At 44.0% G+C, this 27,503-nt stretch overlaps 2 protein-coding genes across 5 annotated transcripts in view; one reads left to right on the top strand and one right to left on the bottom strand.

Annotated features, from left to right (window-relative positions):
• The window catches only part of SLC2A9 (solute carrier family 2 member 9), a 318,333-nt gene that overhangs the window by 155,103 nt on the left and 135,727 nt on the right, over nucleotides 1-27,503 (top strand). The window lies entirely within an intron of this gene.
• LYAR (Ly1 antibody reactive) lies at nucleotides 13,233-27,465 on the bottom strand. Its single transcript, XM_079990370.1, has 9 exons — nucleotides 27,033-27,465; nucleotides 25,935-26,119; nucleotides 24,156-24,270; nucleotides 22,770-22,877; nucleotides 21,523-21,606; nucleotides 20,335-20,704; nucleotides 19,175-19,249; nucleotides 16,641-16,726; nucleotides 13,233-15,029 (listed from the first exon to the last, which is right to left on the bottom strand). Exons 2-9 carry the CDS (start codon nucleotides 26,054-26,056, stop codon nucleotides 14,892-14,894), a joined length of 1,098 nt encoding a protein of 365 aa, XP_079846496.1. The 5' UTR covers nucleotides 26,057-26,119; nucleotides 27,033-27,465; the 3' UTR covers nucleotides 13,233-14,891.

Raw genomic sequence — 27,503 nt, forward strand, 5'->3', positions numbered from 1 at the left:
TTAAAGGTAAAGGTAAAGGTACCCCTGCCCGTACGGGCCAGTCTTGACAGACTCTGGGGTTGTGCGCCCATCTCACTTAAGAGGCCAGGGGCCAGCGCTGTCCGGAGACACTTCCGGGTCACGTGGCCAGCGTGACATCGCTGCTCTGGCCAGAGCCAGAGCCAGAGCCAGAGCCGCACACGGAAACGCCGTTTACCTTCCCGCTGGTAAGCGGTCCCTATTTATCTACTTGCAACCGGAGGTGCTTTCGAACTGCTAGGTTGGCAGGCGCTGGGACCGAGCAGTGGGAGCGCACCCCGCCGCAGGGATTCGAACCGCCGACCTTTCGATCGGCAAGCCCTAGGCGCTGAGGCTTTAACCCACAGCGCCACCTGTGTCCCGCAGGTGGATAATTAGTTCCCTACAGAATACATTTGGGGCACAAATTCTTAGGGAAATTGAAATCATTGGCCGCTCACTGGTCCTAGATCCCAAACTGTGTCTTCTCTCGATCTTTTCAGGAAGAAATGCTGACTTTGCTTTAAAACCTTGGAAAAAAATAATGCCGCCACATTTGCTGCCACCACCAACACTCTTATCTCCTTAAATAACCTTTCTCTTATTTTCAGAGTTCACCTGTCCATAGAATATAGATTTCAGAGACTGCTAGCTGTATTTTATTTTTTAAATTTTGGTGCAACTTTACATGTAGTTCATCTTGTCTTACTAAGAAACAGAAATAACACTTAGCATATAGCATTTCAGTGTTCAAAGTACTTCACACATGCTATGCTGTTCTGCCTGTAGTTACCTTTAACCCTGCCATTGCTTGAAGGGGTTTGGGTCAGTATACTGTATATGGCAGGCTTCCTCAACCTCGGCCCTCCAGATGTTTTTGGCCTACAACTCCCATGATCCTTAGCTAGCAGGACCAGTGGTCGGGGATTATGGGAATTGTAGTCTCAAAACATCTGGAGGGCTGAGGTTGAGGAAGCCTGGTATATAGAGTATCCCGTTTTATTCTCACAACCGCCCTGCGAAGGAAGGAGGCTGAGAAAGTGACTAGTCAAAGGTTAGTGAGCTTTGTGGCTGAGCAGGGATTTCAAGTCCAACACACTAGTTGCTACACCACTCTTGACTCTCTAATCCTTTAATCTGCAGGTTTTCAACCTTTTTGAGTCCACAGCGGCTTTGATCAGCTACATTCTTTATGTGGCTACTCTGAGCCTCAGGAACCCAGTTATGTCACCCCTTGTCTGCAGAGCCGGCAGTCCCTCACCTGTTTGCAAACGCCCTCCATTGTGGAGTGTTCCTTCAGCCTCCTTTTCCTCTTCCCTCTCCTTGGGAGTCCTCTGGGCAGCAGCTGCCATCGCCCCTGGTCTCTGAGCTACTCTCCCACCCCAAAGAAAGGTGCCTCCTCACGCCGCCCCATAGGGGCCTGGGAAGAGGATGCCCCCAGCCTTAGTGGCCCAACGGAGACTGCCCAGAGGTGAACGTGAAGCCAGCACCTTGCGCACCTTGGAAGGCAGCAGTGGCAGCAGTGAGCGCCACCAGGCCAGCATGGCAGAAAGCCTCCTCTTCAGCACAGAGGAGGGAGGGAAGGAAAGAGGGACAGAGGCCAGAGTTGCCTGCAGCACCCCAGGGTGCCAGGGCATACTGGTTGAAAACCACTGCTTTAATCTATAGCCGATGTAATTTTTCTCTTCAAGGCAAGACAATGGGAAAGCATTATAAAAGGCCAGAAATAGACATTTGTGACTTGGACTACAGACAGAGACTGTGTTGGGTATAACTGGGGATCACAAAGCCGTTATAAGTCACTGAACTTCCAAAAGAAAGGCAAAGACGACCAGACATGCCAAGGGAAAGCTGCATTTTCATAGGGTTTCCCATCCTTTACAACATATGTGGAAGAAAACTAAAAATGAACAAATCAATATAGAAAACCGCTGAAGATTTGTATTTGGGGGGAAATTATTATTATTATTATTATTATTATTATTATTATTATACGATCTCATTTCTTTTATTGATTTATTTCATCATTTCTATCCTGCTTTTCTAAGAAATAGCCAATGCAAATTGGTAACCAGAACAAATGGTTTAAGATGCATGCTTTGATCTTCCTGTTCAAACATCCCAACATCAGCATGTTGGACCAACTGAGTTTCCAAACTCTCTCCAAAAGCAGCCCAAGTAATCTAATCTGGTGCTGACCAGGGCATGAATGATTGTGACCAGGAATGATTTATCAAGGTTTATCAACGCACCAACCAAAGCTGGCAAAAGATTCTGACCATCCAGGAGCAAGGCTGGATCCTGAAGAACCCCAAACTGCGAACTTGCTTCTTTAAGGGCCTGTGTAGATACACAAATTCCTAGGTTGCCAGGACCCTGACCTGGCAATGCTTCCAATCTACCTGGATTAAGCTTCAGTTTTCTCCCTTATCCACTCCAAAACTCTTACCAGTTAAGAACTTCTACGGCATCCCTGTGATCAAAACAGAGAAACAAGAAACAGAGGGTTATCCACACTTCCTTTTGTACCGTGTTTATACTATTATAAACTCATATTATTTACTATTCATGGAGCCTCCTCAATTAGAAATAGAAGCTTGTTACTCAGTTGAACTTGATCACAGAAGACCCTCTAGAGACAAGATTAGGACATTCTAAACCAACTCTATGTGAACTGACTGGGTAGACAGCTGGTGCCCTTTCCAAATGATAGAAACAACTTGCATGAGGAGGGATGCCTTTCACAAAAAGGGAATCTGTTTTGAAAGACAAATGCCCCCCCCCCCCCCGATTAAGAGCTCTGTAGTGACGATTATTGCATTGCTCTAGCATCTGTACATTTTGATGCAGAAGAACGTCAAGAGTTCAGTAGGTGCCAAGGAGTCAAATTTTAGATGGGATCGGAAGTGGTGCCAAGTCCAAGGCGGGCAAGCGTGAACTTCTAAGCACAGCAAACACACAAAGAGCCAGAAATGGACAGTTTAATCCAAGGCATGCCGGAAACCAGGTTCTGTAAGGGGGGGGGGTCAGAGGATGCACGTGGTTTGGCCCTGCAAGTCAGAGGAGTCTCTTAAGATGTTTGGTGTGGTTTACATGGTTGCCTCCTCTCCATTTTCTCCTTACAACAACCCTGTGAGATAGGTTGGGCTGAGAGACATTGATTGCCTCAAGGTCACCCAATGAGCTTCATGGCTGAGTGGGGATTCGAACCCTGATCCCCCAGGTCATAGTCCAGCACACTAACCATTGCACCGCACTGGCTCTCAGTTATATTTGGGGTAGACTTCAAAGGAATGGGGCCTTTAGACAGGGAGCTTAGTCTTCCTCACACCTCAAAAGGTCTCAAAAGAGTTCAGGCTAGTTCCACAAGGCCAACCTTGCCCCATTCCCTGGGGCACTTCTAGAAGGGCTAGCTGATTCAGAACTAAACGTGTAATATCTACCTAGCTCTCGGGGAAGAATAGCATTCATCAGATGTGGTAGCTTTGCTGGGACAGCCCCATCCACCTGCCTCCCCTCTCCCTACCCAGAGTATTCACAGTTCAGATCTACTGTGGAAAGTTCACTCACCCATGTCTTTCCTCCAAAATGGTTCTCATGGTCGTGGTGGCTGCTTCTCTGTGGAAGGTGGAGTCCATTTGTTTGCACACCTGGCTGGAGAAAGGTAACTCAGACTACAGCTGGGGTTTTTTAAAGGAAAAATGCAAGCGGCAAGTGCATCATTCCTGATTACTTGCAGAACAAGTGGAGAGGCAGGCAGGGTATTTATTTATGCCACCTTTTTATCCAAGGAGCTCAAGGACATGGTTCTCCCCCTCCTCCTTTAATCTCCACAACTGTGAGGGAGGCTAGGCAGAGAGGCAGTGACAGGCCTCCATGGCCACTCAGGGAGCTTCATAGTCTTTCCCAGGTCCTAGCCAGGTGTTTGATATAGCTATTACTGACAAATTAACGTGCTATTAAGGTAAGACAGGGAATATGCAGGAGAAAATATTTTGAGGAGATATGGAAGGTGTTTGAAGAATTTGTACTGTTAAAACGGAAAGAGATCAAACCATCGCAAGAGGTGTTGAAATTTTGGGAGGTTGGATAGTTACAATAGAATAGTCTCCGGGGTGGGGTGCACATTTTTATTTATTTCTATTTTTTGTTATTACTTTGTCAAAAAACAATCAAACAACTCACTAACTGTCACAGCACACTGGTATGTTGAGGTCACACAGCTCACACTTTCAAACCAAGGGAAACCGGCAACTCATAATGGCTGCCTCATGCATGTTTTTGCAGCATTAGCAGCACCAAAGTGACCTCTCTAAGGTGCAAGCTTAGGTAGTGTTTCTGGAGGTCCTGGGCTGCCCAGACTACAGGACCCCACTCTTGTCCTTGCTGATGTGGTCCAAAGGGAAGCAGAGCATCGCATGTGGCACCAGCTTGGGTGCAGGAGTTGCCAGAAGGAGGCACACAAGATGCCACCCAAACAACTTTGGGTCTCCTCTCAAGATTTGTGCAGGGTTTACTCCTTGGCCTTTCCTTCTTCCAAAGATGTCCCTCAAGGTAATGGGTAGGTGGACAATAAGGTGGACAATATTTGGGAGAAATGTCATCTGAACTGTCAGAAATAAAAGAATGGGTGAATTCTGTCAATGTCATAGGAAAAGGCAACTGCAGACGCACCCCTGGTCTGAATCAGACAGAATGTAAAAGTGAAAGACAGTCATTGCTGCAAGATGAAGACTGCATGGCAGATACAGACCACTCAAGGAAGTCACCACCAACACTTGCCTCCAAAAGGCATAAGTTCTGCAAAACATAAAACAGAAAGGTTGTTAGGAATTGGCAAATTTCAAAAAAAAAGTTGATGGACCATGTCCAGCCTTGTCTGAAAGAATCTCATGGGGCCTGCTCCTTCATTTCCCCCTCCCTCAAAAGAAAGGGGGGGGGACAAATCCTTGGGGGCACTGGTAGTCTCTTCTCTAGACAAATGTGTGGAGGAGAAGGACGATGGAGTTGGGTATGTTTAGCCTGGAAAAGAGGAGTCTGATATGGAAAAGAGGAGAGATATGATAGCCATCTTCAAATATCTCAAGGGCCGGCACATGGAACCTTGTTTTCCCCTCCTCTGGCATGTAGGACTTGAACCAATGGCTTCAAGTTACAAGAAAGGAGATTCCAGCTAAACATCAGGAAGAATTTTCTGACAGTAAGAGCTCTTCGACAGTGGAACGGACACTCTTGGGAAGTGGTGGACTTCTATTCCTTGGAGGTTTTTAAGAAGAGGCTGGGTGGCCATTTGTCATGGATGCTTTAGCTGAGATTCCTGCATGGCAGGGGGCTGGACTTAGACCCTAGTTGTTCCAACTCTACAATTCTATGACTCTACCTCCACTGTCAGATGCAATTTGCCTCTGAATACCACTTGCTGTACATCGCAGGTGGGAAGAGTGCTCCTGCCCAGCTTACAGTCTTCTCACAGGCACCTGGTCAGCCGCTGTGAGGACAGGATCCTGGAGTAAAAGAGCCATTGGCCTGATCCAGCAGCATCATGCTATGTTATTATGTTCTCCCTAGCCTTCCCCTCAGGGAAAACAATGATTGAGCTTACACATTTTCCCCACCTCTTGCAGGAAGGCCAATTGCATAACTCCTTGGCAACATACCAAGGGGTCCAGAAATCAAACCCTGTGTAGGATTGTTGAAAGATCTAGGTGTGCTATCTTTAGTCCAAGCAGGATAAAAGGATGGCAAGGCAGCAGTCTCTAAATGTGTGAAGGGCTGTCATGAAGAAGATGGAACCTTCATGCAGTTCCAGAGGGCAAGACCAGGACCAATGGGTGGAAATTGCAGGGAAGCAGATTAAAGTAAGCATTTGAACAACGTTCCTGCTAGTAAGAGCTGTCTGGCAGTGAACAGGTTTCCTTAGGAGGTAATGGGTGCTTCGTCACTGGAGGTATTTAAGCAGAGGCTGGACAACCATCTGTCTGGGAGTCTATAGCTGCACAACAGAACCTGTATTAAGCAGGAGGCTGGACTCAGTCACTTTCCAACTCTGATTCTAAGAATGGTAAGATGTAAAAGACCATGTTTCACCAACCATCTTTTCTGAAGCAACTGGGCCAGAGGACCTGAGCTGCGTATATTTCCTTGTGTTATGCATCTTGGAGATAAGTGATTAGTAATTAATTGTGAACTTGGGGACAGCTAGTTAATGGTAGCTCATTAAGACATCAAAAATACATTTTGCCTTATCTGTGGGCATTTTTCTTTTCACTTAAAACATTTGAACTCACAGAGGCAGGAGCTTATCAGTACACCATCTGTTGAAATGCAACCAGATGCTAGAATCCAACCTAAGTTGGACATTAAACAACCTGTTGCGTTCAAGTGAGAATTCTCAAGTGTGTATTAAATTACTTTGCAACCCTGAACTGACCCTTTAAGGAGTAGACAGTAAATAATGGTGCGCTTGAGGCAAGGAATGTGGCAAGGAATAAACATGTGTGCATTTGAACTGGATGAGAGGAGAGGCAAAGCAACTCTAAAGCTAAAGAGCTTGGGAAATTTGTAAAGGGGGCATTGTGCAACATTACAATCTAGTCCACACTATTTGCTTACAAACTCTGACTACAAATAAGATCAGTGCTGTTAAGTTGTGGGCGAACATATCAGACGACACAGCGATTCTTCCAAAGCAGCTCTTTATTTGTAAGCTGGAACAGAACTAAGCTGAGGAGCTCAGTCAGCCTGCTTATATAGAGCTCCAGAACAATGTAACTGCTGCCATTTTCTAAAACTATCCAATCACTGAACGTCACTTTTCGATCCTCCATTTGCATACAAACTATCCAATCACTGAACGTCACTTTTCAATCCTTCATTTGCATAACTATCTACAGTATCCCCCTGCTGGCCCAGGGTGAGAACTTCAGTACATAACAAGTGCAAAGTTTGTAGCAAATCTTCATAGAATTGTAGAATTCTAAAGTTGGAAGGGACCCTGAGTGTTATCAAGTCCAACTCCCTGCAATGCAGTAAATATAAGTTTCTCCATTTAGGCAGAAAGAACCAGCTGCATAAATATAGAATGGGGGACACCTGGCTTGCAAGCAGTACAAGTGAAAAGGATCTGGGGGTCTTGATGGACCACAAGCTTCACATGAGCCAACAGTGTGATGCAGCAGCAAAAAAAGCTAATGCTATTTTAGGCTGCATTAATAGAAGTATAGTGTCCAGATCAAGGGAAACCATGGTACCACTCTATTCTGCCTTGGTCAGACCACACCTGGATTATTGTGTCCAGTTCTGGGCACCATAATTTAAGAAGCTGGAACATGTGCAGAGGAGGGTGACCAAGCTGATCAAGGGTCTAGAAACCACACCTTATGAGGAGCTCTTGAAGGAGCTGGGTATGTTTAGCCTGGAAAAGTGGAGACTGAGAGGAGATATGATAGACATAGGACTGTCCCATGGAAGACAGAGCAAGCTCCAAAGAGCAATGTTCATTTCCAGGCATTCCTCATTCCTGCCTAAGGACCCAGAATTATTACACTGCAGAAGTTGTTAAAACTCCCAAATTTCACATCTGAGACTAAAAAAACCCCCTTCTTGTTGATAAGAGGAAGGTAAATGAGGAAAGGAAAGTCTTTCATGCTTTTGCAAAAGTTTCCAAATATCCCTCATGGCATTTTTTTCGCTGAGTAAAAAAGCCTGAGGAATAATTGTGCAATCTGTGAAAAATATTGCTGAATGGAGAAAGGATTGCCCTTCACCACAATAACCACTCACCTACCTTTCAAGAATTGCTCGCCTCAGTTGCCTTTAGCGTGTCTTTTTTTAAAAAAAGAAGACATGCAAAGTGTTGTTGTTGTTGTTGTTGTTGATACAATATAGAAATATAAATTTTAAATACTATATGGGAAAATGCAATTTAAAATAGACTGAAACCTTTAAATCTAATCCCAATAATGGGGCCCTTCCGGAGTCCAGACCCTTAGTTCTCAGGGTAAGGTGTAAAGGTGTAAAGACATTGATTCTATTCCTCCAAGGAGCTCAGGAAACAACGCATAGGCTTCTTCCACTTTATCCTCACAAAAGCTTGGTGGAGAAATAGTGACCAGCCCAAGGTCTACCAAGGCTAGTGTGGATTTGGGCTAAGGATTCACTGGTCCAACTTAAACACTCTGGCTCACAGATGAGCTGTTAGTTGCCACAGGCGATGCATTTTGCTGACACTTCCCAGTCCAATTCTGTTGTTTCCTAAATGAGGCAGGAAAGCCATCTTGAATATAACTTGTATTGAACAAAAGAACCTAAAGCTCCTCCACTCTGCCTCCACAGTTGGAGGCAGCATTGCTTCTAGATACCAGATGCTGGAAGAGGACCCTTGTGCTCGGAACCTGCTGGCTTTGATTTTATCAGTGCATGGCCAGGCTATCACTTACCACTCCACCGGTGGCTGAGATGTGGGGTGCTCCCACGCTGCACTCCTGATGCTTCAGAGAGAGAGAAAGATCCCATTCGGGACACGCAACTCACCTATTTCCCAGACATGGGAACCATTCACTGACAGAGCCTCTGTCTTCCTAGGATTCAAGCACAGTTTCTTGGCCCTAATAGATATGGCATGGAGAAATAGAGCTGCGTGTGTTGTCAGTGTACAGTACTCACAACACTTTGCTTCAAAACTTCTAATGACCACTCCCAATGGTTTCATTTAGATGTTAAATAGTACTGAAGAGATAACAGTATCCCGTGGAACCCCAGAATACAAGTGCCAAGGGTTGGTTTCTCTCGTTCATCAACATGACCAAGGTTGATTCAGCTCAGCAACTGGGTCTGAGCCCGGATCTAAATAATCAGTCTCATCCAGCAATCCCTGCTCCACAACGACCCTTGGCACCACCTTTGCCAAGAAAGGGGTGTTGGCAAGTGATCTATAGTCCTTACACTCCGTTGGGTCCAGAGTGGGCCCAACTTTCTAAGTATTTACTTAGCACAAATCAAACGTCGGCTCCCTCTCTATTTTTATCAGTAGCAAAATCAAGTGTGTGTTTTATGGTGGAAGACAAGGAAACTCTAACAAAAGTAGATTGTCTTTTTAAGGGATTCACCTGAGAGAAGCTCGTTGTTTAAGGAAGTGGCAGTGAAAAATGAATGAAAGGGTAACGTGAGTACGTAATTCAAATATATATTTGCTTACATATAATTACTTGCCATTATATAACACTGTCGAGTGTTCAAAACACTTGATTATGTTAGTATACCTATATGGAGGCAATTCAATAGGGAGTCAGAAGAAGGATATCTTTTGAACCAAATGGATTTTCTGTTTGCTGTAATAATAGTCCTTGCACGCAAATTGCCCTGTGCATAAGCAGAAAGTGTTTCTGTGGAGGTAAAGGGCTTCCCCTTCTAACCAAAACCCTCCTCATGCTCTTGAATTCTCCTCTGATCACCAGGAACAGCTTTTCCCAGGAAAAGAGGAGCTATAGCACACCCTCCACCATTTCTCTGATGAAAATAGGGATGTCCTGTTTCATCCACATCATCATATTTTTATTATTTATACCTTGCCAATCTGACTGGGTTGCCCTAGCCACTCTGGGCGACTTCCAGCATATACAAAAATATAATAAAGCATTAAACATTAAAACTTCCCCATACAGGACGAAATTAAAAGACGCCTGCTCCTTGGGAGAAAGGCGATGGCAAACCTAGACAGCATCTTAAAAAGCAGAGACATCACCTTGCCAACAAAGATCTGTATAGTTAAAGCCCTGGTTTTCCCAGTAGTGATGTATGGAAGTGAGAGCTGGAGCATAAAGAAGGCTGATCGCCGAAGAATTGATGCTTTTGAATTCTGGTGCTGGAGGAGACTCTTAAGAGTCCCGTGGACTGCAAGAAGATCAAACCTATCCATTCTTAAGGAAATCAGCCCTGAGTGCTCACTGGAAGGACAGATCGTGAAGCCGAGGCTCCAATACTTTGGCCACCTCATGAGAAGAGAAGACTCCCTGGAAAAGAACCTGATGTTGGGAAAGATGGAGGGCACAAGGAGAAGGGGACGACAGAGGACGAGATGGTGGGACAGTGTTCTCGAAGCTACAAACATGAGTCTGACCAAACTGCGGGAGGCAGTGGAAGACAGGAGTACCTGGCAGGCTCTGGTCCATGGGGTCACGAAGAGTGGGACACGACTAAACGACTAAACAACAACAACATACAAGACTGCCTTCAGGTGTGCTCTAAAGGTTACTTATTTCCTTGGCTCGGGGCTTGCATAACTCTATAGTCTCTGACATTTCTCCAATGAAAATAGGGGTGATGTAAGGAAAAGTGGGGCATTCCGGGATCAAATTGGAAACCGGGACAGCTTCTGTTAATCCGGGAGTGTCCCTGGAAAATAGGGACACTTGGAGGGTCTGCTATAGTTGGAAGGGTAGTGGAAAAGTCCCAGCGTGCAGCACCACAGCACCACTATGTTTGGAGATAGTTGTGTCCAAACTATTATGTCTTTCTTTGTCCCACTGCACTTTTGATAACATCATTTATACTTTTCTATTTGCTAGTAGTGGAGTGCCTAGGTTTCAAGCAAAACATGGCAAACCCCCCAAAAAGTACCAGTTACCACACATACCCAAGTGACTCTCTAGGTATGTAGAAGTATATTAGTCTGTAAATTAACAGCGATTTTTTAAAAACCAAAACAGAACGGAACAAAACTGGCACAAGAAGGACTTCTAAGCTACTAGGATCTTCAGATTGTGGAGATTGATGAGCCCTGGAATGTTACTGGAGGGGGAAATTAACTCTCTTTATATCCTGAGAGAGATACTGGGGATTTAATAAGGGAGTATTAAAAGGAAACATTTTTTCAATGTAACTTTAAAGAATCTGCAGCAGGATGATTTTAGTGTGTTTAACTCCAAGCCACGCCATGGCGTGATGTGGTATAAGTCTTCTCCTGTCACTTCAAGCTTTATTCAGAGCCAAACACTCCTGATTAAACAGTTCTCCCTTTTCAGGTCTTGTCATAGTCCAAACATTCAACGATGCGCCAAAGGATGTCTGTCTACGTTGCTACCACTGCTGGATCCCATGAATTTCCCATGAGTTCCCCTTTGCTTCTTGCAATGCTCAAAGGTGCTTACTACCCCCCCCCTCCCCGTTTTCCTGTTTTTAACTGCATTGTGCCACAACACTAAATAGGATTGGGGGTGGGATGGGGAGCAGCCTGTGCTTCGTTTCCCTCCCCTCATAATCCATGAATGCACACCCCAGGCCTTATTGTGAATCCCCAAGGAAGATGCTGTGCCCCTCTTGGGAGACATGTACCTCATCCCAGTACAGATGCATGAAGAAGTTTTTTTGTCTCCAGCTGCTACATAACTAACCTATTTTCAGCATCAAGTGCCTGTTCATCTTTTGCTTCCACTCTTCTGTCTGTTCGGCTCTCTGAATTTCCAAGCCCTCTTTTGTAACATATCTAACGCTGGAGATAACAGCTCCCACCACAGCAAAACCAGCTGCAGAAGTTTTCTCTCAGATGCTGGTTTCTGTGTAACCATAACAGCCTACGGAAAGTATCAGCCCTCATCCCCTCAGTAACCTTCATTTCTCTATCACATTCACAAGCCTACCAGGCTGTAGATGCTCAGGTGCCTGAACCTGTTCTAACCCATGAATAACATTATGCAGAAATTCATCTAAACCTTGTTCACAATTGAAGAATTGCCCTTGCATCTGAACAAGAGTATTTTGGGAGAATAGAGGTCCCAAATTCTTAAAAGATAAACTCAGCTGTTTCTTCTTGCCTCCTTTCTTCCCAAGTCCTCCAATTGCCTCAGGACAGTGTATGACTTATGTTCCTCACATATTTGATAAGTCTCAGCATCTCCTTCATTCTTTCTTGGACATCACAGCAGGTGTATGACTCTCCCAGGCACCCCATAGCAGGCTGAGAACCACAGAGTCCCACACAACACGGCAGCATAGGAAGTGCCCCCAGGTTCTGTCTTGTGGGGGTTTCCCCCTCCCCAGTCTCCATACTTGCCTCTGCTGCCAGCTCATTTGCAGGTGCTGTTCATGATGCCAAAAGACAGGTGCAAGTTTCCTTGAAGTTCACAATCTGAGAAGGGAGGCTGGAATTCTACACAAACACCTTGGTTAAAACGAGTCTTATCATAACTGAGTAAAGGAGTAACTCTTCTCCAGAATACAATAGCCTTGTACTGCAAAGCAAGATAACTAAGGGTGGATATATTTGGCTAAGCACTTGCTTGGAAATTTGAAAAAGGTACAGAAATACCTGTATTAGAACAGAAAATGACAGCGGAGATTGGGGAGGAATGATTGAAAGGACAAAATACCCAGTGTGGACAAAATGTTGTGCAATAGCAATGACCATTAATGTCTGAAGCACCGGGAATGTACAGAAGCCAAAAGCAGATGCTGAAAAATCAGACCTGACTCATTTGCAATATGGGAGCCCTCTCTGGAAGCACCCTTAGAGGACAGTCTCTTCTTGTAGAAACGAAGCAAAACTAAACAATTGCCGAATGTCTGATAGCAGCTGATCTGCATTTCCTCTCATCATACTCTGCTGGATGCCACAAGGCGATTGGGCTTGCACCCAACCATTGTTTAAATAGCAGCATTGCCCCTTCCCTTCCCTTCTGACCCAGGCTTCAGTGTGGAGCATCCTTGCTAAGGAGTGACGAGTTTGGGAGCTTTTTACAATCTGTCAAAGGATCATACTAACGAATGATCAGACTTAGGTTGCAAACTTCTAGAGACTGTTACTTGCTTGAAGACTCCAACAGTTTGACAAAGCCTGTTTTTAAACTGTCATGAATCAGAAACTTTTCAGAGATCTTTATTCAATGTCAACGTAAACATAATATCAAGATTAAAACGTATTTTCTCCACATGTAAGATTAAGCTGGTTTGACTGTCTTAATGCGAGCAAGAAGCTTCTCAGCAGACATCTTCTTCCCCAGCTGAATGTTAAACCTGAATATAAAGTAACACTTCCTGTTAATGTATTAAGGGGAAACTTAATCTGCTCTCCTTGGCCAACAGAGCAGAAAAGAAACTTAGACTTGTTCTGTGCGTGTAGGATTCCCCCCCCCCCAAAAAAAAAGCTTAATTGGGAGAAGGGCTAAATTTTGAATATATTGATTGTGAGATCTGGTAACCTGTGACTGCAGCTCAATGTACAGAACAATATAGCCTTTACAAACTTTCTGTGAATAAGTTTAATATTTGCTCTCTGGTTTCCTTGTTACAGAACACTGTTGCAGCTTTCAAGTATCTGAGGGAAACAATGCGCTGGTTCTGTCTCCAGTGGTCACCAGGTATATTCCACTGGAGACGCCGTTGTTCATGCGCAATGAGAAAATAGCAGGAGGCGAGACGATCAGTTTTCAGTGGGAGGAAAGAGAGAAGAAACAGACCAGTAATACAGAAGCAGTGCCAAAGCAGAGCACAAACAAAGAGAAGATCAATGTTCAATAACCGCAATAGTTAAAAATATACACATTAGTATTGAGGAGACATATGCTAATCTGCAGGAAAGGAAATCAGTATGAGATATAAAAAGAATGTCATTCTGTTGGTGTTCAGAGTTGGGTTCCTAGACTGCCAGACTGACGAGTTAGTTTATACCAACAGCAATTTGTGAAGTTGCTAGGGAACCAGAAATATTTTTCCCCCACCTAGGTTTTGATACCTTGCTGCAGAACTTGCAGAAGCTTCTTTGTTGATAACTTTAGAGGTGTAACCACTGGCTCTGTTACACCCCAAAACCTAGAGTTTGACCTAGTTTGTGGATGCAGGTGCCATGGTTCATGAGAAAGGCTCTCTAGGAAGACTGTCAGTGGCTATTTAGGAAAATGGCTTCCACACCTTGACTTATGCCAACCTGTTTTGTCCAGCTATATTTTTCCCCTGTTCCAAATCGTACTGTGCCACCTAAGTGGAAACTGACATCAATAATGACTTTTCGGCGGAGTATTACTGGGACTGTGTATTGTTTAATGTAAAGTCTCAGCTGAAATTGAAACATGCTATCTGGGACCACTGCAATACGGTTCAAACAATCCAGCTACATGGGGAGCAGGGATTCATAAAGATATCACATTGTCCACCGCTGTAAGATAGATAAAGATTCTGTATAGCTTTCTGGGTTTAGGTGTGGAAATACTTGCTAACGAGACCTTTCACTATTGGGTGCAGAGCTAGTGTGATTTATTTCTTTACAAAAACATACACACTTCAGAGTAAACTTTCTTTCACTGGGTACATTGCAGTAGTGTTTTGTTTTGTATCTAAAAATTCTATTCTGTGATTAGAAGAGAACCATTTATGGCCCATTCTGAGCTTTAGGCAGCCTGGCTTCCCCCCTGCAACTGTTGGCTACTCGTGTATACTCCTCCTTTGTGATTTCCCCTTTCTTATACATGCCCTTCTTAACTCTCAGCTCATCTGCAAGCTCCTTATGCAGCCACACTGGTTTCCTCAGACGCCTCCCACTTTTCTTTCTTGTTGATATTGTCTGCATTTGGGCCTTCAATATTTCTCCTTTCAGAAACTCCCATCCTTCTTGGACTCCCTTCTCTTTGAGCATTTCGGACCATGGGATCACACCTAGTAGCTCGTGGGTGTGATCATAACCATAACTTAAACTTTTATAAGTAGCAATAGAAAGATTGTCATTTAAAAAAAACACATTTTTTCCTAAAAGTAGCTTTTTAATCAGTACAAACTCTATGTGAAATAAAAGGAAATTCACAATCAAATACAGGCAAGGTTTGCTGCCATATACATCTGAAAAATCTCTTTACATCTGATAACAAAACTGGGGACATATTAAAAATCCTTATTTTAGAACTAAAAAGCTATTTTATAAGCTTAACCTTTTCCTTTAAAACTCTAAATTTAGGATTGCTGCTGACTTTCTTATTGAACAGGGCCAAAATTTCTTCTTCAGCCTTATGATGATGATCACCTGCCACTGCATAATACTGTGATAAAACCTGCACAAGAAAAAAGAAGAGACAAAAAGAAGTTACATCAAACCTTTCACACCATTATCAGCTTAAGTGTATTTTCTGGAATATGAAGCCTCTAACTCCAAAGCAAGCCCCATCAAGTTCTGTCATATTTCACTTGGGCTTTAAAGCCTGCACTGGCTCCCAGTCTCTAATTCCAGGCACAAAACCAGTGCTGGTTTTTTACTTTAGAGCTCTGGAAGATCCGAAGGGGCCACGTTCTCCCATAGCAGCCTGCCCACGTTAAGATTTTCTGGCAGAGCCCCCCTGTGCTGCCACCTTTGAAGGCAGGGGCAGCTGGGGGAATGAGGCCCTTTCTATGTGCTTGGTGGCATCTGACTAGCTAGCTGTCACTTCTCCATTTGTAACATTATGAACTAAAAGAAAGAAAACTTGAGCTAAATCTAGGCTGACAGTTTTTGAAACTGCCATAGCTATTAGTTACACAACCAAGTCTTCAGTTGCATTACAGTGGTACCTCCAGTTGTGGACAGGATACGTTCCAGAGGTCCGGCCGGATCCAGAGGTTTTTGCAACCAGAGAGACTGCTTCTGCGCACGGCACACTAGAGTGCTTCTGCATGTGCATGCAGCAAAAACCCGGAAATATACTTCCAGGTTTGCCACTTACGTATCCTGAAGTTTATGCAACTGGAGGGATACATACGCAGAGGTACGACTGTACAGCAGCTTTCCTAAACACTGGCTTAGCTGCTGAGTTGCAGAATGCTTAGGACCATCCCACCTGCCCAGAACATATATATTTTAAATGCAATCAGCACACAAGGCCTTTGGACAAAAGGTGCTAAATGCTGTTGGAGGAACAGAAGTTCATTAGAGAAGAGAGGGGACAGCACTATGGTTTAGCAACTGCTCATTTAAATTGGAATTTGGCAAATGGTTGTGCTCACAGAAGCACAGGTTTTTAAAAAGTTAGGGCACAATCCAAGGTACATTCTCCTACACAAAACCTCACTGAATAGAGTGAGTCGGGCAAGGCCGGGCGCTGGAGTTAGGCAGCAGCCTGAGGGGAGGCGATGAGGTGGGCAGCTGTTCTGGAGCCTGCTCCGTTTCCTCAGAGAAGCCTCAGATCAGGTGCCTGAACCCTTCTCGGATCAGGCCTTTCCCTTCCTGTCCTCAAGCCTTGCAGCGTTTTCTTGCTTGGCAGTAAGGGTCCTGCGTTGCGCGTGGCGTGCCCCTGACCATATGCAGAGTGCTTTCTCCCCAGAGCAAGACATGTGTGTGTGTTTCCTTAAAAGGCTTCAAGGGCCAAATGGATAGAGCATGTGCAAAGTTATTTCTGCCTTCTGATCCCTGCATTGCAGGGGGTTGGACCAGATGAGTCTGAAGGGTACTTTCCAACACTTTGATTCTACGATAGGGAACCGTTCCCTGAACAGTACAATTTTTTCTTTATTTTTTAAACAGGCATATTATGAAATAATTTGGAAATAAGGAAATAATTGTGAATAATGATGTAAATCGCCCTGAGATCTACGGATGAAGGGCAGTATACAAATATTTATTCCAGTGGTGCTTATGCAGGGGAACTTTGGCCTGCCTTGTACTCTGGATTTCAGAAGATGCTCCAATATACCTTCTTCCTTAGTTTCTTCATTGGCAGTTCATTGTCAGGTGCTTTCCTCAGAACAGCTTTTATAGTTCCCTTCCAACTGAATTTACCTGTAAAAATTTGTAAAAAGACAAGGAAGAGAGAATAAAATAAATTATCCCCATGCATTTTGGCCAGGTCACTATGGAAACCTAACACCACTTTCAAATGTTTCCTTGGTCAGGTTAGTAGTTCCCTGCTTGCTAAGCAACCTGCTGTACTGAGATGATTTTGGAAACTGAAATATTGCCAAGCACAGCAGTGCAGGATTATGTGAACAAGGGAGAATGGGTTATAAATCAATCAATAAGGAAGTATTACTCCGCAAGCAATAAGGAGTTTTGTTTTGTTTTTTTAAACCCCATGAATAAGGCCTCATTGCCCACACTTTCGTATTTGAAATCAGCAGCTGGTCCCTATGCCTCTCTAGCTCAGAGGGGAAACACACCTGGCTGGTTCCAACCCAGAAAACCGCCAACTGCATCCACCTGGAGAAATGACCAATTTTTTCCAGTGGTTATTTTAAAAAATCTCATCTGTAAATATAAACAGCCAAACTCACTATAATAACCTACATACATTTTCTACCCAATGTGATGTACTATAAACATTTAGAGGCTTAGGGAGGAATTTGACGTCAGACTCTTCTGACTGCTCTGTCAGTGCAAGAATTTTTGCTTGCCAGGTGGGATTCTGCCCCCTTTCCTCCCACTGCTCTAGGGCTTGTCTGACCCTCCAGAGTGGATTTGGGGGAAGCACAGGGGGCTCATGGGTGGGGAGTAGCCCTTGCACAGGCTTCCACTAGCACACCAGGTTAGTTAACTCCGGGCCCGACTATTTCTATAACACTTGAAAACTGTGACAGTGGATTTTCTAGGGCCAACCCACGCTGATATTTCAGCAAAATGTGGGCTGCAAGCTGGAGAGGATTTCCTCTGTTCAGGAAAAGAAGATTTAAAAAGAAAGGAAACAAAATGAATTGAATGAAATGAATCTGTAACTGGAACTCTGGAGGGCACCACATTGAGCCGCATGAAATGGAAGTCCATCAACCTCACCAAAAAACTTGCACAGGTACAGACTGATATCTTCTTTCTTACTAAATGCAAGATCTTCTCACCCCTTGCTTTTTCCTGTAAGACCTATTGCAGTCATTAAGAGTCGTCAACGGGCTCATCACAGCTATCTGCCAATCACCCAATCCCACCACCCTTCTGAGTAATACCCCTCCCCACCTTCTCACTATATAGAAGGGTCTGGTGACTTCTGTTTCAGTGTATCTGAAGAAGTGTGCATGCACATGAAAGCTCATACCAAGAACTAACTTAGTTGGTCTTTAAGGTGCTACTGGAAGGAATTTTTTTATTTTGTTTTGAAAATGAATTGAGACTTGGCTGTTCCTAACAGATTAAATAGCCGTATAGGGTTGGATCCAGAGCTTGCACATACCAGCATCTGCTTGTCTAGCAGAACATTCCCCGCCCCCTCGCAGACCCCAATGTCGTCCCCTCCCCCCAACCAAGCCTTCTCAATGTTGGGAATCTTCAGGAAAGGCCTGGCTGTGGTAACAGTGGGAGATGGAAGATGGCAAAAACTAGTCAGAGGCAGCCTTGTTCTAGCAGGGCTGGGTTGAGACTGAGAGGGCAGGAAAGACTCATTGTACAAGTGGACTTGTGTTCTCCCTGCTCTGGATCCATCCAACCAATGGTATGTCGTTTTGCCCTAAAAAGCCTTGGCCCAGTACACCTGAAGGAGCGTCTCCACCCCCATCATTCAGTCCGGACACTGAGATCTAGATCTGAGGGCCTTCTGGCGGTTCCCTGCCTGTGAGAAGCCAAGTTACAGGGAACCAGGCAGAGGGCCTTCATGGTAGTGGCACCCGCCCTGTGGAACACCCTCACATCAGATGTCAAAGAGAACAACAACTACCAGACTTTTAGAAGACATCTGAAGGCAGCCCTGTTTAGGGAAGCTTTTAATGTTTGATGGACTACTGTATTTTAATATTTTGTTGGAAGCCACCCAGAGTGGCTGGAGAAACCCAAGCTGATGGGTGGGGTAAAAATAATAAATTATCATCATCATCATCAACAACAACAACAACAACAACTATATAACCTTTAGAAGACATCTGAAGGCAGCCCTGTATAGGGAAGCTTTTTAATGTGTAATTTTTTTATTATGTTTTTATATATGTTGGAAGCCACCCAGAGTGGCTGTGGCAAACCAGTCAGATGGGTGGGGGACACATAATAAAATTATTATTATTACTATTGCCACCCACAAAATTATAAGCCCCTGTCCTCCTTGGACACAAATATCCTGTGTTATCTAAGCCTGGTACTCACTAATCCACTTTCAAGACAAGGGAACTATGTCCTTATAAATGTTACAACTCTCCCTTATTCTTTAACAATGATTCTAATAATTATATTGACTAAGTTGCTACATCATTGTTGCCATTAGCAGACAGGTCTAGCTCATAGTTGCAAACTGCTAAGCATCCAAGCGAAGGTTACCTTGAAGCTGATCCTCATTTTCTTCGGTTTCTGAATTGTTCATTTTTTTGTGTGCAATGGGAGCTTCGTCAACATCTGGGGTGGGATTTACAGGGAGAGAAACAGTCAAAATAAGCGTCCGCAAGTCCAGTAACAGAATCATTAGGGAACCCACCAAAATTGGAATAGTGGTTAAATCTAAAATCTGCTCTGCCTGACATTTCATAAAAACCTCCTACAACAAGGAAAAATCAGAAAAGGATTGACATTGTCAGATGAGATTGTCGGGATTCACAGAATGCTGTGTGAGACAGTAAGTCTGCAGGCTTGAGGTTGCTAGCTGATGCAACGGGCTGATGCAGTCAGCCTGCAATACTTTCTATGGAAGTGCTGGGTCAGAAAGACTCAGCAGTAATGTGCTGTCAGATGATTGGCTGTCATGGGTTTAAAGGGGAAACCTGCCCAGCAGTAAGTGGGTGGTGTAGAGGAGTGTGGTCAGAGAGAGAGATAGAAAGGTCTTCCCATTTGCCTTAAGGTGCAGCCAGGTACTCTGTTTGACTGTATGAACTGCTCGTGTGTTATAGCCTGTAGATATTTGTATATATAGCTTACAATATACTGCACTGAAGAACCTGGAACTCTGAGCATTTCTGCTAAAGCGCTGCAGAGAATTCATGACAGAGATGGGTAGAAAACAGGATGTCTCTCAGGCTGTCACTCTCACCCCGATTTCAGCTCCAAGCATTGAAATTTATCCTGATTTATATACCGTACATCAGGGGTGTCAAACTCAAATGCATCGGGGGCCGCATCAGCAGTTTGGTCACCCTCAAAGGGCCGGTTGTATCTGCAGGACTATGTAAAGGACATGTAAAGTGGAGGCTTCCTGTGTAGAACGGCCAGCGCTGCTAGAGGGCAGACGTTCTCTGGCTTGTAGGCTGCCGCGCATGCGCTGAAGAGGCGGCTTTCTTGTGTCAAAAAAAAAAAAAAAGCAGTGAGAATAAAAGGTGAAGGCTGGTGGCCGGCGGCGGCTACACGGGCCACATGACGAGGTCTGGCGGGCCGGATTCGGCCCGCGGGCCTTGTGTTTGACACCCATGCCGTACATCCTATATACTACAAACTGTCTTTTTTTCCAAACTGCACCTCACACCCAGAAGCAAGACCTGCAAGTCTGATACCTTCAGAGACGTTACACTTGCGTTTCTTCCCATTTGCTTTGGTCCCTGCCTCTTTTGTATTGACACCGTTTCCGTTCATTTCCAGTTCAGCTGGAACATCTGCTTGCTGCTGCTTTGTCAACTTCAAGCCATTCCTTTTGGAAATATTTCCATTCTCGTTTTCTCTCTCTTCTTTCTTGGACTTCTTACTTTTTTTGAGATCTAGGCCCTCTGGCTGAACTTGCAATTCTTTTGCCTTTTTCATATTTTTCCTCTCTTCCTTTTGTTCCCTTTTATTCTTTTTCTTTGCAGGTTTCTCCATTTTTACTTGGTTGTCTTCTGATGGCGTTGGCATAACTTCACTGTTTGCAGACTGGTTTTCAGCTGTCTCCTGTTGGGAGGATGCAGAGGGCTTAAACATCACTATGATGAGACCTCCTAGTCAAAAAGTTGGGGCAGGGGGGACTTCAGCAGTTTACTCCAGGAAGTAATCCTGCCCACTTGTCATACCTGGCCCTGATAAGGATCTGACCCATGGAGCCAAAATGGTTCCCCCTCCCTGCTTTAAGCAAAACACAGAACTGCTTTTTGGTGCAATGAGAAGGTACACTCACAAGTACCACCAGCAAAAAATAATCAGTATGTTTCTAGGATGTGGGACTTGCAATGGGCTTTTCTGAATGCGTGGAGGGAAGTGGTGAAAAATCCATCCCTCTCCTTCTGGGTTATTCCCCCCACCCCCGGGACCCTCATCCCAAATAACCAATTCTTTCTTACTTTATCTTAGGCTACTTCGTCTATATCCTGCAAAGCAGAAAGCTGCAGAAGCTTTTTGGGAAGACACTTTCCCAGAAGTTTAAAGTTCCTAACTTCAGTTCACACGAGCCCTTAAAGACAAGCATTACTGTCATCTGTGTGGACATTAAACTAAGTAATGCATATGCAGCATATTTCTCTATTGCAAAAGGGGAACTCTGCACATGGAGGGGAAAGGGAAGCCTACAAGGTTATTAAAAGCAATTATTTATTAAGCAAGTGAGTACAACTAGCAATTCATTTAGGAGGCAATCCTAAAGTCCCACTGATATTGTGGCACAACTGGACTTAGCTGGCTAATAGAAAAGAAAGACTGGCTACAAGCTCAGCCACTATTCGTGGACTTTTGACTATGAAACATTGCTTCCATTAAACAGTTTCCAGTTAGCTTACCTTTCTGGTAGCTTGTGAAAAAATGTCCCACACCTGGTCCTGCAGTGCAGTGCTATGTATTTTCAAACTGTTAGACATCCAGTTCTGTTTAGGTAGAAAACAGCAGAATTTCTATTTATGCACTGATTTCTATTTATGACACTTTTGCAGTATTCAGATCGGCAGAAGGGCCACAGGATGGGATGGCATGGACAAATGGGACCCAGCAATCATGCCCCTTTCTTCAGAATCTAATTAGAGGCAGATGCCAAGTTATACATGCGAAACATCCTCTGCTGCATTCAGTAACAGTCACAGGTAGAACTGTAATACACATTAGAATCACAACCTGGTAGTGGCAAAATAATTCCAGCACAGTTGACATACAAGTCATGTATTATTTCAGTATGTGGGGCTCACACATGGCAGATGGAGTGGAGGGCAATGCCACCTCTACCTCTGGCAGGCTATGTGTGTGTCTACCTGCAAAGAGCTGCCTATGAGTTATAGGTTGGTAACACAGAGACATACCCCTTGGTAAGAATGCACACTCAGTTCATGGACTTCAAGGGGTGGAACCAGGAGGTGCAGCCCCATTCGCACTTCCCATGTGTTAGCTGCCCAGGTTGAGGTGTGAACAGGGCTATGGAAAGGCAGCGGAGATCATGCAGCCGAGGACAGGCACCAATGTCCTGACAGGAAGCCCCTGAAGCTGGTAGCTATCTCAATTCAGTGCTAATGTTTCAACTGCATTAAGCACCTCTCTTGAAAAATGTCTGTATTTAGGGCGGCCTTTCAATTAGCTTTTGAAGTACATGTTTGCAAACTTCTTTGCTTTGCACTCCCTGAACCGTTTTGCCTCACTTAACCTCTTTGATCACTTTTCTGTGCCCGTTGCAGATCAAAGCAGCGAATCATCCTGCTGCAGCCCTTGAATGCATGTGCTGCTCCCACTCACTTCAAAGCACCGTGGTGTTTATCACTGCATTTCGTGAATGCACAGCTGCAGCAACAAGAATGGACGGTGAGAACAACAGTGGGAATATGAGGGAAAGGGGCTGTCAAGAAATGCCCACCCCCACTCTGCCAACAAAGGGCGTTGTAAATTGCCAAATCAACTTGCCTGCAGCAGAACCCCTGAGCCTGGAGGATTCTTTCTAGCGAAGGGCTAGCCAACATGGTGGCCTCCCAGAGCCCCAGCTACAGTGGCCAATGGTCAGGGATGATGGAAGCAGGAGTTCAACTTCTAAGCTTACTTCTAAGCATACCTGAAACTTGCCCTTTTTTCTTGGAATGTTGTCATAGGTATACATCTGCTCCAAAATATCTCGAACTTTGGGGTTAATGTTGGTTTCCTTTATCGCTTGATGAATCTTCTGCAAAAGGAAAGTGGGAATGATTGCATCTGAGACACAACATACTTAAATCACAAGTCTGATGCACTAAAAATCAGATGTATGCTATACACATCGCAGGTTTAAATCTGTCCATTTCTCCTGTCTGCATCAGGGTCTGGAGGTTTGGGAATTGTGTTATTGCTTCTGGGGTGTTTATGTTCACTGCAGATAAAAACAATGGCCCACACGGAGCCTGAAAGCTCGCCTATGACAATCAATACATTGACATTTTACAACTACATTTTGGCTAGGTAACACAAGTAGGAGTAAGATAAAGACTCTGTATTAGTTCACACTGTCTCATGATGTTTATGCTGCAAAGTACCACAAGGATCTAGTTTCCATTTCCACATCCACACCCACTGCAATACTATTTAACATCTACACGAAACCACTTGGTGAAGTAGTTTGGACATTTGGAGTGAAGGGTCATTACCATTATGCAGATGACACTCAGCATTATTTATCGTTCTCATCAAATCTAGGTGGGGGCTGGAAACTTTTAACACAGGCAGCTCAAGTGAGGGATGGGATGAGCAAGGGCTAATAAAGTGAAGCTCAGTCAGGGCAAGATTAAGGTGGTGACCCCCAAGGAAACACACAATCTTTTCAAAATGGGGTTGTATTTAGTCAAGGCTCAAGTCTGTAGCTGGAAGGTGTTTTCAATATAGTCTCACATATGGACACATGTGACACATATGGACACATGTGACTAAGAATGCATTTTGCCACCTTGGGCTGGTATGAAACGTATTACTTCTTGCTGGAATAGCAACCAATCAATTAAAAAACTTCAAATGCTTCAGAACATGGCAGCCAACAAAGTGCTGGTTTTGGTTAAAAGCTCTGAATGGCCTGTGACTTTAGTATCTGAAGGACTGCACCAGCCCATGAGCTGAGTTTGTCAGCCAAGGCCCTCTTCTGTCAGATGGGCAGAAACAGGGCTTTCCTTTGACTATGAAATGCCCTCCCAAAGCAACAAGCTGGCATCTACTCTTGCATTCAGTGTGAACCTGCTGCAAGGTGTCCTGTTCCCCAAACATTTGACGGGTGAAGTTAGATAATCATATGTAGTGTTGGTGGGTTTTCTTATTGTCTGATTTTTAAATGTATTCTTGTATTGTTTTGATCTGAGGTATAAATTGCATCAGAGACCACTGGTTGAAAGGGAAAAGGGAAAAACAATCAGTACTGTACACAGCTTTCCCTGTAAATTAAATGGCATATTACCATGCTTATGTGTGCACTTGTTTTTACCTGAATCCATTCCTGCTGTTTGACATCTCCTTTGTGAGCTTTGGCTTCATAACCCTTGCCACCATATTTCTGGTCTTCACTTAGGCACTTCACATGACATTTATAATCATCACCCCTTAAATATTAAGAACAGCATAGGTAAAAAGCCATAGTAGTAGTGGTGGTAGTAGTAGTAGTAGTAGTAGTAGTAATAATAATAATAATAATAACAATAATAATTTTATTTGTACCCCATCCTCCCTAGCAGGAGCCGGGCTCAGGGCGGCTAACATCATAAAACTAACACAGTATACAATGAACATAAAAACAGGCAATCAATTAATTAAAATACATCTTAAAATTAGTTTACAGCACAACACTTATAGCACAGTAGGAAGATTTCAGCTCTGGATATATTGAACAGCCTTAATTCCCAGAGAAGCCACGGGTCAAGCTAATCCAGAAAGAACTATGACTGGCAGAAGCTGACCTGTAATTCTATATAGAGCTAAGCATGCCTAATCCTTATATGTGATTATGCCAATGTAACTCCACACAAGATTAGGCTGCACATAAAATTAAGTCATACACGGGACATCAATTCAGTAACTCATGTTCTTTAAAATAAGATTGGGCTTATGCGCAGCTTCTTCTTTAAACAAAAAGGTTTTATTTACAGGGGCAAAACTGTGTCAGAAGAATGTCAGGTCAGCATTAAGGTCAATGTCATCATTTGGAGACCTCTTGGCTTCAGTAGTTCCTATTATTCTAGTGGTACCACTGTTCACTTTTTACATAGATTTTCAATTAACAGCACTACTTAGAATTAAAATCTAAGCAGAATCCACCATTTGCCAAGTTGTGCAGCAATAGCACAAAAGCTTGCATATCCACATAGAATCCTGTAATGTCATCCGTTGCCTTTATCCCACATCAGCGTGACTGAGAAAATAGCACAAATTAACCCTGCAGTGCAGTTCACAGTTATATCCTGTTGCAGGCTGCGGGTGCCGAGAGAGAGTAGTTTCCAGCATTTTGCAATATAGCCCACTACAGGAAAGAGAACAGTTCAGTTTGGCTTCCCAGTCATAAATGCCCCATCTCTCTCAGGTTGCAAGGAAGGTCAAATCTACTTGCCACCTCAGACTTCCTCCCAGGCCAAATCAAGCACTCAGTAACACGAAAGTCTCTGCTTCCCTGGAATGGGAATGCATTTAGACAGCCAAATGTTCTTCAGCCATTTCTTGTACAATCAAAGGCTACTGCCTTCACCCTTTGAGATTTCTTGAGGGATCTTGAGGGTTCCACCTTGTATGGCCAGGGAGATGCTTGTATTTTATGGTGATCTTGTAAATCAGATTTTATTCTGCTACTCTTATTTTCTTTAAACGATTCTATTTATGATGACTTTACTAATTTTTTATGCATTAGCTTCAACTTTTAAAGAAGACATTTTTGGCAGTTCTCCCTCCCCCACACCCTTGCATTTTTTACCATCCTACTCAGGAGTGGATAACTATATCTAACCAGTGGGCTGGACTCATCAGTCCACCACCCTCCATATAGTAACTTATGACAGGTGGGCAGGACTGTCACCATAACATCAGGTGACTGACATCTTTCAACATTCAAAGGGGATTTGTTGGTCTAAGGCTTGTGCCCACTTGTTCTTGTAACACCAAACCAGTTTCATTGCAGATTTTTGCACTGAGCTCCTTGGGAGGAAGGGCAGGATATAAACAATAGCAATAACAATGAGTTATTACCACCAAATAATGAAACAAGACTCTGATAACCTACCAGAAATCTTTACCACAATCCATGCAAGAAAGGCATTGGCAATTGCGGCACACAATTACATGCTTTTCAACCTGTCCCTTTTTCACAGACTCTCCACATGCGTTACATGTGAAAACCACCATTTCTTCCAAGATAGCAGTATCTTTCTTCAGAGACTGTTAGAATTGATCCTCTTCCAACAAATTCTAAAAATTAATTAAAAATAGTGTTTTACATGTCCTTTTAAAAAGGCAGGACTAACAAAGCAAAAGTTGATACACTAAAAATATAGTTAAACACCCTGCTGAGCATTAAAGACAAAACTATTAAATTAACACTGCATAAATAGCACCATACACCCAGGCCCATTAACATTAATGATTCCAGGCATGCTGGTATTTATTGTAAGCAACAAATACATTCAGAATGGGAATAAAATTTCTTAAGGGTTTGAGGGAATGGGCAGATCCTTTGGACTACCAAAAGACCTGCATGCCCAAAGGAAAGGACCCATCCATCAAATGGAGAGAACTCTGTTTTATATTTTGCACCATTGGGGGAGGGAGTATTTTAAAACTGTAACTGTTCCAGGTACCTTGGCAGAAAACACACACACACAAACATGCACACAAACAAGTATGCTATTTCACAAGCAGCCAACCAAATAAGATTTCTCAGAAATCTGGAGGAGCAGCTGGCAAAAAATAGAGTCTGCTGTTTCATGCTTCATATTATTAATTTTATTATTATTATTAATGTATTTATACCTCACTTTCCCCCCTGACAGGGGACTCAAGAATGCTTACAGATAAAAATAAGTAGATCTAAACATGAGGGGAGGGGAAACTATTAAAAATCAATTAAACATTGATTAGAATTAAAACTATATAAAGATATATATATATATATATATATAATTAGTATATAAAGATAGATAGATACACTATGTGTATGTACTTACATACACACACACGCGCACACATATGTATATGTAGTTATACATAAGTTATACATATAGTTATATAGCCTGTTAAAATAAAGCATAAAAGCTGATACAGGCTATAATGCGTTTACCCGGACTCGCGGCCGACGCCACTTTTGCCAGGGAGCGCAACTTACCACCGTTTCCCGGAGGAGCGTTGCCGCGCGGGAGACACGTGTTCGCCGCGTTCACACACTCGCCGTTCTAGCCGCGGATCTAGAAACCGGAACGGGTCCCGAGGGCCGAGACGCGCTCAGCGGCGGAACTCACCGGCTAAGGTGGTCGTCGCCGCGCCGCGCTTCCCCCGCCGGGTCGCTCCCCTCGGGCTGCAGCGACGCCTCCGGAGCGCCAGCCTCCACTCCGTCGCGCACCTGTGACGACACCGCCGGCGACTCCTTTGAACGTCTCAGGCCTAGAGAGAGAATCGTCGAGAGTAACACCCCCGACGCCCGCAAGGGCGGCAGAGCGGCGCGCTCTAGCCCTCAGCATCTCTATGGGCAAGGAGGTCGCGCGTAGGCGTAGACTTACAGCGTGCAGACTCACACGCCAAGACCAACTTCCGGGTTAATATCGGAAACTTTTAAAGGAGGCATACAGAATCTTAGCGC

The sequence above is a fragment of the Podarcis cretensis genome (genome assembly GCF_951804945.1).
Source record: "Podarcis cretensis genome assembly, chromosome: 9".
NCBI lineage: Eukaryota > Metazoa > Chordata > Lepidosauria > Squamata > Lacertidae > Podarcis > Podarcis cretensis.

Coding starts and splice junctions, on each gene's coding strand:
- LYAR (XM_079990370.1), bottom strand. CDS start 26,056: ATGGTGGTTTTCACATGTAACGCATGTGGAGAGTCTGTGAAAAAGGGA. Junction 16,727..19,174: donor AAATGAGGATCAGCTTCAAG/GTAACCTTCGCT, acceptor AAATTTTTACAG/GTAAATTCAGTTGGAAGGGA. Junction 15,030..16,640: donor TGAAGAAACTAAGGAAGAAG/GTATATTGGAGC, acceptor TTTCTTGTGCAG/GTTTTATCACAGTATTATGC.